The 14,309-nt window shown below is 45.9% G+C and overlaps 1 protein-coding gene across 2 annotated transcripts in view; it reads left to right on the top strand.

The window, feature by feature from the left end:
- Positions 1-400: 400 nt before the first annotated feature.
- OPCML (opioid binding protein/cell adhesion molecule like) overlaps positions 401-14,309 on the top strand; it is a 500,180-nt gene continuing 486,271 nt past the window's right edge. For both annotated transcript variants that reach the window (XM_060158022.1, XM_060158021.1), the window contains exon 1: positions 401-567. In XM_060158022.1, the coding sequence (XP_060014005.1) occupies positions 401-567 (167 nt within the window). The remainder of the gene's footprint in view (positions 568-14,309) is intronic.

Here is a 14,309-nt window from a genome sequence, read left to right as displayed (position 1 = left end):
TTGATGCCAGACCTCGGCAGGACGTGCCCAACTGAATGTTAAAGTAGCATCTCGGAGAGAGGCAGAGAAAGAGCAATCCGTGACCTTCATCCCTGCACCTTCCTCCTTCCTCTCCCTTCCCGGCCGCCTCCCTCCTCCCCAGGGGAGCGTCGAGAAAGCTCTTTTTGGATGCAGGAGGGGGCTTCTGGTTCTGCCAGGCTGGAAAGCTGAGGCAGGATTTGAGGAAGAATCATTAGAGTCGGGAGAGCCTGGACTCCGCTTCTGCTTCCCCCTCTCTGCTTCTGGCTGGTTCCAGCCCTTTCCTCCCTCCCCACGCGGCTGCCTGAGACCCGCCGGTGTGCGGGGCGGGGGACGAGGACCGAGCGGCTGCCGGAGTTCTGGGAAGTTGTGGCCGTCGAGGATGGGGGTCTGTGGGTACCTGTTCCTGCCCTGGAAGTGCCTCGTGGTCGTGTCTCTCAGGCTGCTGTTCCTTGTACCCACAGGAGTGCCCGTGCGCAGCGGAGATGCCACCTTCCCCAAAGCGATGGACAACGTGACGGTCCGGCAGGGGGAGAGCGCCACCCTCAGGTAGGGAACTGTTCTTCGGCGGGGGCCTGAGCCCCTCTGATGTGATTCCGTGGGAAGGGGCGAGCGGGAGAACCGGAGACTTGCGTGGGGGATTGGAGCGTGGGAGAGGGCCTTTTGCAGGCCCAAGAGGTGCCCACTTGGCGTTCTGTGGCAGCTGGCACCCATTCTCCTGGACAGCTTTGTCATTTGCTGTGGCTTTTCTGGTTCCGGATCTTAGGAGTGAGCCCTGAGTCCATGCTTGGGGCTCCATGTATCTGTGAGGCCATGACGTGGCTAGACTCACTTTTGCCTTGGCCCCGGGATGAGAGCCCTGGCATTGAAATATACTGGGGGTTTTTAGCCCAGGATCACTGGTACCCTGGTGGCTGTCTTACAGTCCGGAAGGTATGTGATGAGGCAGGGTAGTCCTCCCAATGGGCTGGCTGGTCTCTGTCGGAGAGATACCTGAAATTTCAGGCTCTGGAATTGCTGTTGCTGGGCCGCGTGGCCTTTTATGGGTTTGCTTAAGAGGCAGGCATCCTCGCCAACCCGGTGTGGTGCTCCTGGGGCCCCAATTATAAATCATGAGGGCAGTTTTATCTTTGCAGGCTCAGGCCAGGGAGAGGAAACATGTCGCTTTTATGCAACAACACTCCTATGTGAAAAGCACAGTACGGAAAGCTTTTTGTTTTACCTTAATGAGTTACAGAGAATCACTTACATGCTCCAGGCGGAGGGGTGGAGCTTCTCGGAATATGAACCTTTGGGGACCAGGCCTGCTGCGGCAGAGACTTTAATAAAAATGCAGCCATCACTTTCCACCAGCTCAGCACATACCATCTTTTATCCCTTTAATGAGGCAGTTCTGGCCCTCGGAGACCGATTCAGGGACATCCCAGCTTAACTCTGCTCACAGTGTACACTGGGTGAATGCATTTGCCCTGTCTGTGACTTTGATGGTTACGGTGGAAATAAAACGTCGTGCCCTGGGTTCTGCAGCCAAGAAGCCTGGCTTCTCCAACGAATGCATGAGGGTGGGGCTGCCTTCCTGTTCGTCCCTTGACTTCCTTGGTTGAACCCTCTCCATCTGGACAAGCCTCTCCCTGGGGAAGGAAAGAAAGGCTCCTGCCTCCTGCGCTTCCTAGCTAAGCCCAGGCATTAGGGTTGATTCTTGCCACTTGGAAGGTGGTCTTCAGTTGAGTCTTCTTTTGAGCTTGAGGACAAGAGCCTTGTCTGTCTGCTGGTGCATGGGGCACCCAGGAGGAGAGAGAGAACAGAGGATGGAGACAGACCTCCTCTCTAGACAGCAGGAGGGAAACCCTCTGGGCATGTGGGCACCCCTCAGCCGGTCCCAGACTAGAGGGAAGGTAAAATGCCTACTTCCTTGCCTTAGAGAAATCCTGGGGGTCCATGCCCTGAGCGGCACATGTGCAGAGGGCCAGTGTGCTCAAAGAGAGGAGTAGCAGCCTGGCTACAGTGCATGTTAACTAAGGAAATGTGGGGAAATGGTGGTAGGTGTGAAGGGGTTTTGATGCTGCCACGCACCTCTCTTCATCCTCCAAACTATTACCAGGGACAGAGAGGCCCAGCATTGAATAAGGCCTCAGTGCTGAACTTTCCAAAATCCTCTGTCCTCTTCTTGCCTCTGAAAGTTAAACCAGAAACTTAAAACCTGGCGCTTTCTGCTGTGCGGGATGCAATAAGATAGTTCCACCAGCAGAGGGCCAGCTTCGAGCTGCCTTTTTTTTATTAGCTGCTGGCCTGTTTTCACGGTCTTCAGTTCTCATGTGTAGCAGCTGGGCTTCATAATGGGAATGGGAATAAAAAAGGGAAAGCTGAATAGTTGCTTTTTTGTCCTCTGTGGAGAAAAAAAAGAGCCTTACGTATTTGAGGACAACTGTTATCTGTTACCTGACGGCATGCTTTATTTTTAAAAAAGTAAGCGCGTCTTATGTTGATTTTGCCTCTCAACTTCTGTATAATTTGCCCCGAAATAGAGAAATTCAGTGCATTGTTCCCGTTTTGATCCTTCTTTATCCTCTTTCTTTTACCTCTCATGTTCTCTTTTATTACGTTTTGCTTTGTTTTCATCAGATACCTCCATTTTATATGTTTCCATGCTGTTCATTCTCATCTTTCTGCCTTTGCTTTCATCGCTTAATTCTTACTATTTCCTGATTTTTTAAGGTCCTGGTTTCACTACTATCACAGTGTTTCTTAAAATAACATAACTAGCTCCTGCAGATCTCTGGGGGTCTCCATCTCTCCCCTTCTGTTTTCCCTGCCCCTTTGGTTTCCTGGTTCCACAGCTGTGTGCCCGTCTCAATGAAAACCTTGTTCGTCAGGACTCAGAGGGGGCGTCCGCTGCTTCCCGTCTCTGGAAGTCCATGACCTCAACCCCAGTTAGATGTATCATTTTGGGTTCTTTTTTTGCTTCTAAAATTGTAATCCTTAACGGTGGCCACTCTTCAGTCTCCCGAAAGGTACACGTTTGGGCATTCAGCGTTCGGGAGTTCAGTGTTCTGAATGCATCAAACGTTCAGAAGGCGTTGAAAAACCTGAATGATCGCCAGGCTCGTCAGCCACAGAAAGTCTTTTCAAACGTGGCTGCCCTGGATCCAAGTATCCCGAGCCTGTTTCGAAATCTTGAATGAAGTCGCGTAGGAGGCCGGAGACCGACTAGGAGAAGCAAAAGAATGGAGGAAGCTGGGTCCTCCTTTGAAATTCACAGTGAGACGTTGCCCGGCCTAGGGAAGGATGCTCTCCTTCCTCGGAGGCGTGATGTGTGGTGCTGGGTCCTTGACTGCACTGAGGGATGCTGGGAAGTGAGGTGCAAGAGACGACGCTGAAGTTCTGAATGTGGATGAAACTCAGTTTATGTAAATGAGGCCATGTTATCTTCCTCATAACTACAAGGGCCACTTGAAAAGTAGAAATGATTACGTGACTCTGGAATTGTTTGCCTTCTTGGAAGAGAGATGATGTGGAAAATGAAGGTGATAGTCACAGTGTCTGAATTATAGCTCCTGTGAATCGGGTTTGAATTCATTATTATAAACGGGCCCTCTTGGCCAGAATCATTTCATGAGTTATCTGCTGTTGGGTTAAAAATGTTCTGTGCCTTTCCATTAGATTAGATCTGACAAGTATCTAGAAGTCCTGTGTCTGAATCATTGCCCGCGTCAGGAAAGGAGCCCGGAGTGTTCAGTGTGGTCAGCTGGTGTCTATTAGGCTATTTCAGTTACATGACGATCTCACCAGATGTGTTTCCTTCCTGGACCTCAATCTTTTCTAAATGGGCTTTGGTTCCTCAGTGGGACCACATCATGCGTGTCCACAAGCATTCTGAGGGGGGTGCAGTAGCGTGGAGGTGAGAGTTGTTGTTCTAATTGTTCCAGTAAATGGGAAAAGTTTCCACCAGCAGCCTGGGTGGGTTTTTTTTTGCTTTTAATTTTTTTAGTATGGCAGGATAATCAGTTTTGCTGATCCAGGTTTGCTGATCTGGGCTTATGCTTAGGGACTCTGTTCTAAAATACCCGTGCGTTTTCATTTGGAATTGTGAGCTAATCCCTTTGGAACCAAGTATTTGAGGGTTAACTACTACCAAGAAAGAAGCTGAGCAGCAGGGTGTTGCCAAAGCTACCGGGGTCGTCAGGCTCCCAGGGGCGGCGTCCTGTCATTGGCCGGGTGTTTTTCTGTCTTTTGCACTCACCATCGGCAGCTTTTCTTTTAGTGTAAATTAGAAAATTCAGACTAGCCGCCAGGTTATCCTAACAAGGCCACAGCATGTGCATTTCAGCGTTTAAGTTGCCTAACCTGAATACGGACTTGCATTAGTGCAAAGGCTTCGCTCTTGGCCTGGAAAGATGGAGACACGGACACCGAACCAGGCGCAAGTCCTTGCAGGGCCCCTCCAGCTGCACTGTTAACCCAGGCTGCACTGGAGTTACCTGAGATGCTTTTTAGACGTTCTAGTCAGGATCCCAGACCAATGAAAGCAAAATGTCTGGAGTTGGGCATAGGTGTGGACGTATTAAAGATCTCTTCCGCTATTTCTCATGCTAAGAACCACTGCCCCAGAGTCCTTTCCTGACCCAGAGCATCTGAGCTGGTCTCCAGTGGCCCTGCCCACACTTACGTGTTCCCTACTTGCGTGCGTGGACCTTACCACTCACAGCTGCCGTAGTGCCCGAGAAAGAACAACGGGCTCAGGGGCCTGAATACTCACCTGGGTCTGATTCTTACTCCATCCCTCACTAGCTACATGATTTTGAGCACTTCACTTCCTTTGTGTACACTTGGGAACAGTATCTGCTCCGTCTGTGGCATCTGGGAGATGGAGTGGAATGGCATTATTCTGCTGGCTATAAAGCAAAACACACGTGCAGGTTGTTACAGGAGCTAAAGAGAACCCCAGTGACAACCCGTAATACTCTCCATTCTTTCCAGTTTCCTCTCTCATCCCCACTCCCCCCGCCCCCATATGGACCTTTAGAATTCTTAGTCCTTTCCCAGTTCCATTCAGCATCCCGCTTCCTGCTCTGGTCAGGATTCACCCTCATCTGAGTCCCGGTAACCCCTGCTGTAGATCTTTGTTCTGACGGGTACACACCGTGGACTTGTGACCTACGAGTGGGCGTGGCTGGACTGTGAGTTTCTGGGGGTCAGCGGCCACGTCCTAGGTGTGGGTACAGACGTCATCACGCCTACTGAGGACTCAGGTAACAAGTCTCGGCTGAATGCCTTAATCCATCAAAAAGGGGCTCAGTCTCTTACAATGGAGTTACCTCTGCAGTGAGGAAGTGCTCACAGCTACAGGGTTTCATTTTCTTCAAAATATGGTGCCGGCCATTGAGGCAGGTGGTCGCTTAGAGCCCTTGGAGGCCTGAGGGGCTTGAATTCTGCTGAAATCACTTGTCACGGGGAACAGTTGAGCCCACCAGCGGTCCCCATCTGATCTGAAACTATGCAGAAGGTTTCACCGTCCCTGAGGGCACGGCAGGAGTGGGGCAGCAGAGCCAAGGGAGTCTTCTTAGCAGCAGCAGAGTAACGGACTTGGAAGTGAGGGTGTTCCTGCAGAGACCTGCCTCCTGTAGACGAGAGGAGACACAGAGCAAGGAACGAGTGGGGCAGACCGGGAAGTTGGCGTGTCCTGGATTGGGAACGGCGGGGGTCAGCAGGCCTGACTGGCTCGACTGACACTGTCAAGTCACTGATTGGTAGGAATGTGTTTGCCTCCCCGGCACACATGCCACCCGCCACGTGCCGGAGCCAGGGATGGGAGGAGGAGTTTTAAAGCAGTCAGGATACATGCTCATTGACTTTCTGCATTGCTCTAGACCAGCGGTCCCCAGCCTTTTTGGCACCAGGGACCAGTTTCATGGAAGACAATTATTCCACAGACTGGGGGGGGGGATGTTTTCGGGATGATTCAAGCTCATTACATTTATTGTGCACTTTATTTCTATTATTATTACATTGTAATATATAATGAAATAATTATACAACTCGCCATATACATACTGCTGACAGGAGGCGGAGCTCAGGCGGTAATGCAAGCGATGGGGAGCGGCTGTGAATACAGATGAAGCTTCCCTCGCTCGCCTGCCGCTCACCTCCTGCCATGCGGCCCGGTTCCTAACGGGCCATGGACCCGTACCTGTCTGTGGTCTGGAGGTTGCGGACTCCTGCTCTAGGCAACTTAACAGCCCTTATGTAAGCCCTTTTGTTCATTTTTTGGCCTTTAAGCAAATTTGGCCCTTGGGTTCAGTTTAGTCCTGTCATTCTAAAAAGGGACCGTGCCCTTGGTCTTCCTACTGTGCTCGCTGTGAAGCTGCCTCTGGCGGTGTGTGTGTGGGGGGGGGATTGGAATGAGCAGGACTGAGCAGCGTGTGTCCCAGACCTGATGGGGTCCAGTGGTGAGATGCAGTGGACAGGAGGGGCCACCTAGGTCCCACCTGACCTTCCCAAGGGAGGACTTTTAACGTTGTTATTAATGGGAAGCATCTTCACAGTCCTGAGGTAAGAAGAGGGAATTATGGAGTGACACGCTTAGGGCTGGCAGAAATGTGCGTTGCCCGTTAAGTTAGGAACTAAGTGTTAACCTTTCTTGAATTTTCTTTTTTTTTCAGTCTGCTCAAGACAGCCCCAGACTATTTCGGGTTCATTCATTTATTTATTATTTTCCCTGCAGGAAGATGCTTTTGCTGATGTTGGGTCCAGATGAGTTGGGGAGGAAGGTGGCATGGCTGTGGGGGGAGGCTGCCCGCTAAGTCCCTCCCCACCCCCAGCAATGACACCTTCCTGGAACTTCTGGTACCACCTGGTGCATCTTTTTTAAGATGTGAAAACTGAAGTTGTGATGTTCCTGCAGCTCAGCACTTACCCTGCCTCTGTCTGTGTGCCATTTCCTTGGTAGAGAAGGTTAGAGAAAGGAGGTGTTTGAGCCTGGTGCCACCTTTCCTACCGGATCACACCACAGACCCTTCGATAAAATCTGCGGGGCGGCGGGATTGGGGCAGAGGTTTAAACACATAAACTCTATTATCCGTGATTGACTGTGTGTCAGGTTCCAGGACAGTTACTTATTGTTTCATGTAATTTTCAGAATATTATGGTCCTGTCAGGGAGGAAGGCATTTTCTTCTACCCTTCCAGGGTCTTCTGGCTGGTCTAAGAATTAAATTTAACTGAGACAGATGAACAGGATGAAATCAAACAAAAGTTTAATAACTTGTATATATGGAAGAGACCCAGGAGAACTGAATAACTCAACAAAATGGCCAAAACCCTCACCCTAAATACCATCTTCAGCTGAAGAGAAAAGAGGGTGTTGGGGGTAGAGGTTTGGGACTTCTAAGTGGAGGAATGCAATTCACATGGAGATGGCAAAGCAAATGTTTGGTAAACAAATGTTTGCTGGGCCAGGCAGAGATGGACACAGAATGGGCTCTGATCTCTGGGAGTTTCCCCACCACACCTGGCAGACATCTCTTGTGATGCTCTATTCCTGTAACAGGCCCTCTATCTGTAGATTCTTCAGGCAGTTTGGCAGAATGGCAGAGTTTCTTCCTGAGTCTTTTGGGCCTTGACTGTTTTCAGCTTGACATAATCCACATGCCAGAAACATTGTGGGGTGGCGAATTTTGTTCCCATGTGATCCCCAGCTAATAGACTAGGAGACTGCGGTTTAGAAAGTTAAGACGCTTGCCTTTTGATCACGTGGTTATTATGTGTCAGAGTCTGCATTTGTCCTTAGAATGCCTGTTTTTCTTCTTCCGACTTTTCTAGTACCCCCTCCCAGACAGAGAGTACAGAGAAAGTTTCCATGAGCTGCAAGCAGAAAAAACAAACGCCCCCTCTCTGTTCCTGGGACCTGTATTTGAGCAAAGGTCAGGAAATCCGCAGTGGGTTGAGGGCTGTAGCTGTCTGCTGTCCTGCCCTGAGCAGTGCTTCACTCCCCCCACTTGCACGCCAGCAAATGCTGCTCTGTCTCTTGGGGCCAGAAATCATGCACCTGCGAACCTCGAACAAAGTGAAGCCTCAGGAGGGTCCCGCCCACCGTGTGCGCTGTCGGAAGATCACAATGCCCCTAGCTTTGACCCTGTCCTAAATGCTGCGCCCTCCGGGTGTGTGCGTGACCTCTCACAGCAGTGCAGTATCTCCAAGGACCCTGCAGACAAGACAAAGCCAGCAGGTAGATGATGACAAGGACACCAGCGCCAAAACGTTTCTCCGAGAGCCGTAAGGCATCAAGTGATCCGCACGGAAGGATGGAAAGATGAGAAGCCGTGTGTTCTTAAATCCTAAAATCCAAGTCGTTCCGTAATCCCCTCTCCCCATCTTTATGCTTATGTTTTAGTTTAAACTGTCAAGCTTGTGGCAACGGCGGGCACAGACCCTCTTGCTTACCTTGCGGTTGCCTCCTACTCTACAGGAAGCTGCCTGACCCCTTGTGGCTTCCTCTTCCCTGGAGATGGTACATTTTGCTTAAATCAAAGATATGCTGAAGGACTTGACCTGGCTTCCGTAAGAGTGCTGATCAATACAATGTTTAAAACTTAGTTTTGAATATTAAACATTTCCGCTGGGTCTGAAGATTTATGGCATCTCGATTAATCAAGTTTCCATTGCATAATAGAAATACAGCATGTTTTAAGTGGTTGTTACGTTTTCTGGCTAGCCTACAGAAGATAATTTAACTCATAATTACCCAAAATGCTATAGACCGGCAATGAAGAATAATAGAAAACAATGTTGTTGTAGAAGAAGTAATTACGCAAAAGAGGGAAAAAAACGAATACTATAATTTTCTATTTATCGCAAATTCCGGTGCTAAAGAAAAGTAGGCATAATTACAGGAAGATAATATGGAAACATTTTCCCAAAGACATTTCTGAGTACTTTCAAAAGTTTTAGAGTTTATTGTTTCTGTTGTTGCCAAGTTTAATTTTAAGATGCAGGGCTTCCCTTTTATTTGATTCAAGTGTGCATTTGCCTCCTTGCTAATGATTCGGGATAGTTTCATAAGTATTAATAAGCAAGGAAGACAGATTAAGGAAACGAAAGACAAAAACTGAAAGCAAAGAGGAGAGAGACTTTCCCAAGGCATCAGGAAGAGTTGAAGGAAGACAAAGGCTCTGCACAGGTGAGGACAAAGTAGCCTAAGGTGGCGTCCCTGACTCCAAGGTAGAGGAAGGAGAGGGGGAAGGAAGTGACCGTGTCCCACCCGCCAGGCTCTGCTGTGCAGATGTCTTCTCCACCCTGACTGTCTGGATCACGGGACCGCACACGCACAGGCTTGCAGCACCCACCCTAAGTCAAGCAGTCTGGGGCTCAGGTTCTGTCTTGCTGCTGGAACTAGGCTCTTTCTGACCCTTGGTTCCCACCTTCCCTGCAGCCGGAGACCCCCCTTCTTGTCACTGAACCCTAGTCCCTGTCCTGCCCCTCTGTGTTGGACCTGGGTGATCCGGAGTCCCACCTTGTTCTGTAAGAACCTCTTCTCCAAGAGCCCAGCTCCACCCTTTACGCCACTCCTCTCGACCTCCGGGTTCATGGACTTTCCAGAGCTCACTCTTTGCCTGCCCACCGGAATGTCCCTTTAGGAGACCGCCTCATGTGCAGGCAGCAGCTGAGGGCTCATCCAAGTCACACTTGCTCCTCTGCCATTAAACCATTTATTCTTCGTCATTAGGTATCTGGGCTGCCCAGTCAGATATCGTCCACCTTGACTGGGCTTGATCACAACTGAAGCCATCACAACATAGGGATTCTTACTTGCTGTTTGGAACTCACCATGATGGATTAAAAAAAAAAAAAAGCCAGCATGTGTTTCACAAGGAAATGTGTCAGGTGTGTTATTGGAGAGGCCATGCTCACGTTCACATACGTGACCGTGAGGCACCTGTGTAGGAGGAGGGAATAATGGGATTCATATTTGTGCTGTCCTGTGCTTTCTGGGCCATCCCTAAAAATACCCCTCTCCCTGCTGTTGTTTGCACTCCTTCCATGCCTTTTGTTAAATGCATTAATGCCTTCTCTCCATCTTTGTGTCCCAGCGTCCAGTACAACACCTAACACGTGGTGGGCGCTCCAAATTTGTTGAAGAGATAGATGTGTGTCCTTTATCTCTGTCTCTCTGTGTGTCCCCCTCTTTCTCTCTCACACACATAAGCACACACATGCACACGCACACACACCCCTGCTTTTTCTAATGAAGATATTCTCACCCATTTTTAAGCAGTTGGGAAGTCACTGACATTACAGCCAGAGATTCTGGCATTTGAGTCCTAGTTGAGATAATGATCTCTCCCTAGATAGTTAGTATTTAACTTGTCCTGTCTCCTCCCGCTTATTATAATTGCAGTATTTGTGAATTTCACACTATTCTTAAAGCCACTGTCAGGAGATGCTGAGCAGTGCCAAGGGAGGTATACCAGCCTCCTCCCTTTTTATTAAGGTTACAAAATAGGGGATGGCATATTCTGCAAGTACATCTGCAAACTCTAGGGAATGGAAACAAATCAATGAGAGCAGTCTTCTAAAATTGCAGAGGGCATCTCAGGATGAAGGGATTTGTGGACTCGTTTCCTTGGCCATGTGAAATGCGGTGGTTTCTGTGATGAGCCCTCACTGTGAGGTCGTTGAGTACATCTTGGGGGCGTGTATCATGCTGTACCTGTGCGGTGGGAACAGTTTACAGGAGCCTCTTGATTACATGCTTAGTTTACAATTGGCTCTTCAATGGATGCTTAGTGAAATGTAAGATAAAGTATAACCCCCGTCAAGGGATTGAGACACAGACTTTGCAGTCAAGAAGACTGTTCAAATCCCAGCTCTGGTACTTACTGGCTGAACGTGGTCAGACAAGTGAGCAAGTTTCTCTAAGCCTCAATTTCCTGATTTAGAAAGAAAGGGTTGGGTCGCTATACGCTCACTTCGCTGGGTTGTTGGGGAGGAATACATGGCATCAAGTCTGTAAGAGCTTAAAGTCCGATGTAGCAAGTTCATGATAAACAGTAGCATTAATGTTTTAAAAAATGTAAGTTACTGAATTCACAATTTGAACAACCAGCTTTTATTGACTTCTCTATGCCAAGCCCTGTTCTAAGTGGCGCAGAAATTATAAAGTTGAATTAATACCAGAGTCTCCTCTTTAAACAGTCACATCTAGTGAATATATTAGCAGAATAAAGGGCCCATAGATCAGGAAGTGGGGGAGAAAGGAGAGAGAGGGAGAAGAGGGAGGAGAGGAGGAGGGCATTTACATAGAATGCACTATATTCTGTGTGCTCTTAGACTGGGGCATTCACATTCAACCATGTAACCACCGCTCTGAAAGGTATAGAATATTTTTTATCACCCTCAAAGAGTTCCTCTATGCCCTTTCTTTTTTTGTGGTCAAATGTGCATGACATGAAATTTACCATTTTCACCACTTTTAAGTATACAGTTCTGTGCCATTAAATACGTTCACGTTATGTGCAGCAGCCGTCCGTCTCCAGACCCTTTATCATTTTTTCTAAACTGAAACTCTGTTCCCATTAAACACTAACACCCCATCCTTCCCCTCCCCATTGCCTCTGGCAACCACCATTCTACTTTCTGTCTCTATGAATTTGAATGCACTAGAGACCTCATAAACGTGAGATCATACAGTATTTGTCCTTTTATGGCTACCCTATTTCACTTAGCTTAATGACTTCAAGGTTCATCAGTGTAGCATGTATCAGGATTTCCTTCCTTCTTAAGGCTGAAACATATTCCACTGTAAGCTTATACCACCATTTATTCATTTATTTGTCAATGGACACTTGGGTTGCTACTATGAATAACACTGCTATGAACATGGATGTACAAATATCTGTTCAAGTACCTGCTTTCAATTCTTTTGGTATATTCCCAGAAATGGGATTTTGTATACCTAGAAATGGATCATGTGGTAATTCTGTATAATTTTGAGGAACCACCATACCATTTTCCATAGTGGCTGCACCATTTTACATCCCCTTCAGCAATGCATAAGGGTTCCAATTTCTCTACATCCTTGCCAACGCTTGTTATTTTCAAATTTTTTTATAATAGCCATATTAATGGATGTGAAGTGTTTTATCTCATTGTGGTTTTGATTTGCATTTTCCTAATGATTAGTGATGTGCTTTAATGCCTGTTTATGTATGTTCTTTAGAGAAATGTCTATTCAATTGATTGTCCATATTTAATCAGGCTGTTAGTCTTTTGTGTTGTTGTTGAGTTATAAGAATTCTTGATATATTCTGAATATTAATATTTTATTAGATATGATTTGCGCATGTGTTCTATCTGTGGATTGCCTTTTCACTCTGGTGATAATGTCTTTTGAGGCACACACATTTTTAATTGTGAGGTAGTCCATTTTATCAGTTTTTTCTTTTGTTGTTTATGCTTTTGGTGTCCTATCCAAGAAATCACTGCCAAATCCAATGTCATGAAGCTTCTTCCCTATTTTTTCTTTGAAGAGTTTTATGTTTTAACCCTTATGTTTAGGTCTTTGTTCCTTTTTGAGTTAGTTTTTGTATATGGTGTAAGGAAAGAGTCCAAGTTAATTTTATTGCATGTGGATATGCAGTTTTCCCAGCACCGTTTGTTGAAAAGATTATCTTTTCCTCATTGGGCTTCTCACTCGTTTTGAAATTCATTTGAACATATATACCTGGTTGATTTCTGTGATCTCTATTCTATTCCATTGGTCTATGTCTGTCTTTATGCCAGAACCATACTGTTTTGATTACTGCAGCTTTATAGCAGGCTTTGAAATCAGGAGTGTGAGACTTTTTACTTTATTTTTCAAGATTGTTTTAGCTATTTGGGATCCCTTGAGATTTCATATGCATTTTAGGATGAAGTTTTCTATTTCTGCAAAAAAAAAATCACTGGAGTGTTAATAAGGGTTGCACTGAAGGTGTAGATAGCTTAAAGTAATATTGACAGCTTAATAATATTAAGCCTTTCAATCCATCAACATGGGATGTCTTTCCATTAATTTTTGTCTTTAATTTCTTTCAGAAACATTTTGTAGTTTCCAGTGTACAAGTCTTTCACCTTGTTTAAGTTTACTCCTAGTATTTTTAATGTTATTATAAATTGAATTGCCTCTCAATTTCCTTTTTGGACTGTTCATTGCTAGTGCATAGAAATACAACTGATTTTTATGTATTGATTTTTTTATTCTATAATTTTGCTGAATTCATTTATTAGTTCTAACAATTTCTTGTGGAAACTTTAGGAGTTCTTGAATTTAAGATTATGTCATATGCAAACAGAGATGATTTTACTTCTTCCAATTTTCTTTTACTTCTTTCCAATTTGGATACCTTTTAGATTTTTTTTTTTGCCTAATTACCCTGGCTAGGACTTCTAGTACTGTATAAATAGAAGTGATGAAAGCAGGCATCCTTGCCTTGTTCCTGACATTAGAATGAAATATTTAGTTTTTCAACACTGAGTATGATATTAGATATGGGTATTTCATATATGGCCTTTATCACATTGATGTAGTTTGTTTCTATTCCTAGTTTATTGAGTTTTTATCACAAAAGGGTGTTGAATTTTGTCAAAAGCTTTTTCTCCATCAATTAACTAATTAAAAAAAAATTCATCCTGCTAATATGGTATATTCATTGATAGATTTTTATGTATTCAACCATCCTTGTATTCCAGTAATACATTCCACTTGTTTATGCTATATAATCTTTTAATATCGTGTTGAATTCAGTTCGTTAGTACAATTGACCCTTAAACAACACCGGTTTGAACTGCACAAGTCTACTCATATGTAGATTTATTTTCAATAGTAAATGCTACAGTTACGACATGATTTTTTGTGGGTGGTTGAATCCACAGATGCAAACCACAGGTACAGAGGAATCAAACCTTACATGTGGAGGGCTGACTATAAATTATATGCAGATTTTCAGCTTCACAGAGGGTCAGCACCCTTAACCCCCTGTTGTTCAAGAGTCAACTGTATATCCTTGAGGGTTGTTGCATCAATGGTCCTAAAGGATATTGTGTGTAGTTTCCTTTTCTTGTGGTGTCTTTCTCTGGCTTTGGTATTAGGATAATGCTGGCTTCATAGGATGAATTTAGAAGTGTTCCCAGCTCTTCAATTTTTTTGAAAGGGTTTGAGGATGACTGTTGTTAATTCTTTAAATGCTTGGTAGAATTCACTAGTGAAGCCAGCTGCTCATTTGGCTTTTCATTGTTGGAAGGTTTTTGATTACTGAA

The sequence above is a fragment of the Lagenorhynchus albirostris genome, chromosome 9 (assembly GCF_949774975.1).
Source record: "Lagenorhynchus albirostris chromosome 9, mLagAlb1.1, whole genome shotgun sequence".
Classification (NCBI taxonomy): Eukaryota; Metazoa; Chordata; class Mammalia; order Artiodactyla; family Delphinidae; genus Lagenorhynchus; species Lagenorhynchus albirostris.
The sequence above is the reverse complement of the archived record's forward strand: the minus strand, read 5'-3'. Positions and strand labels throughout refer to the sequence as shown.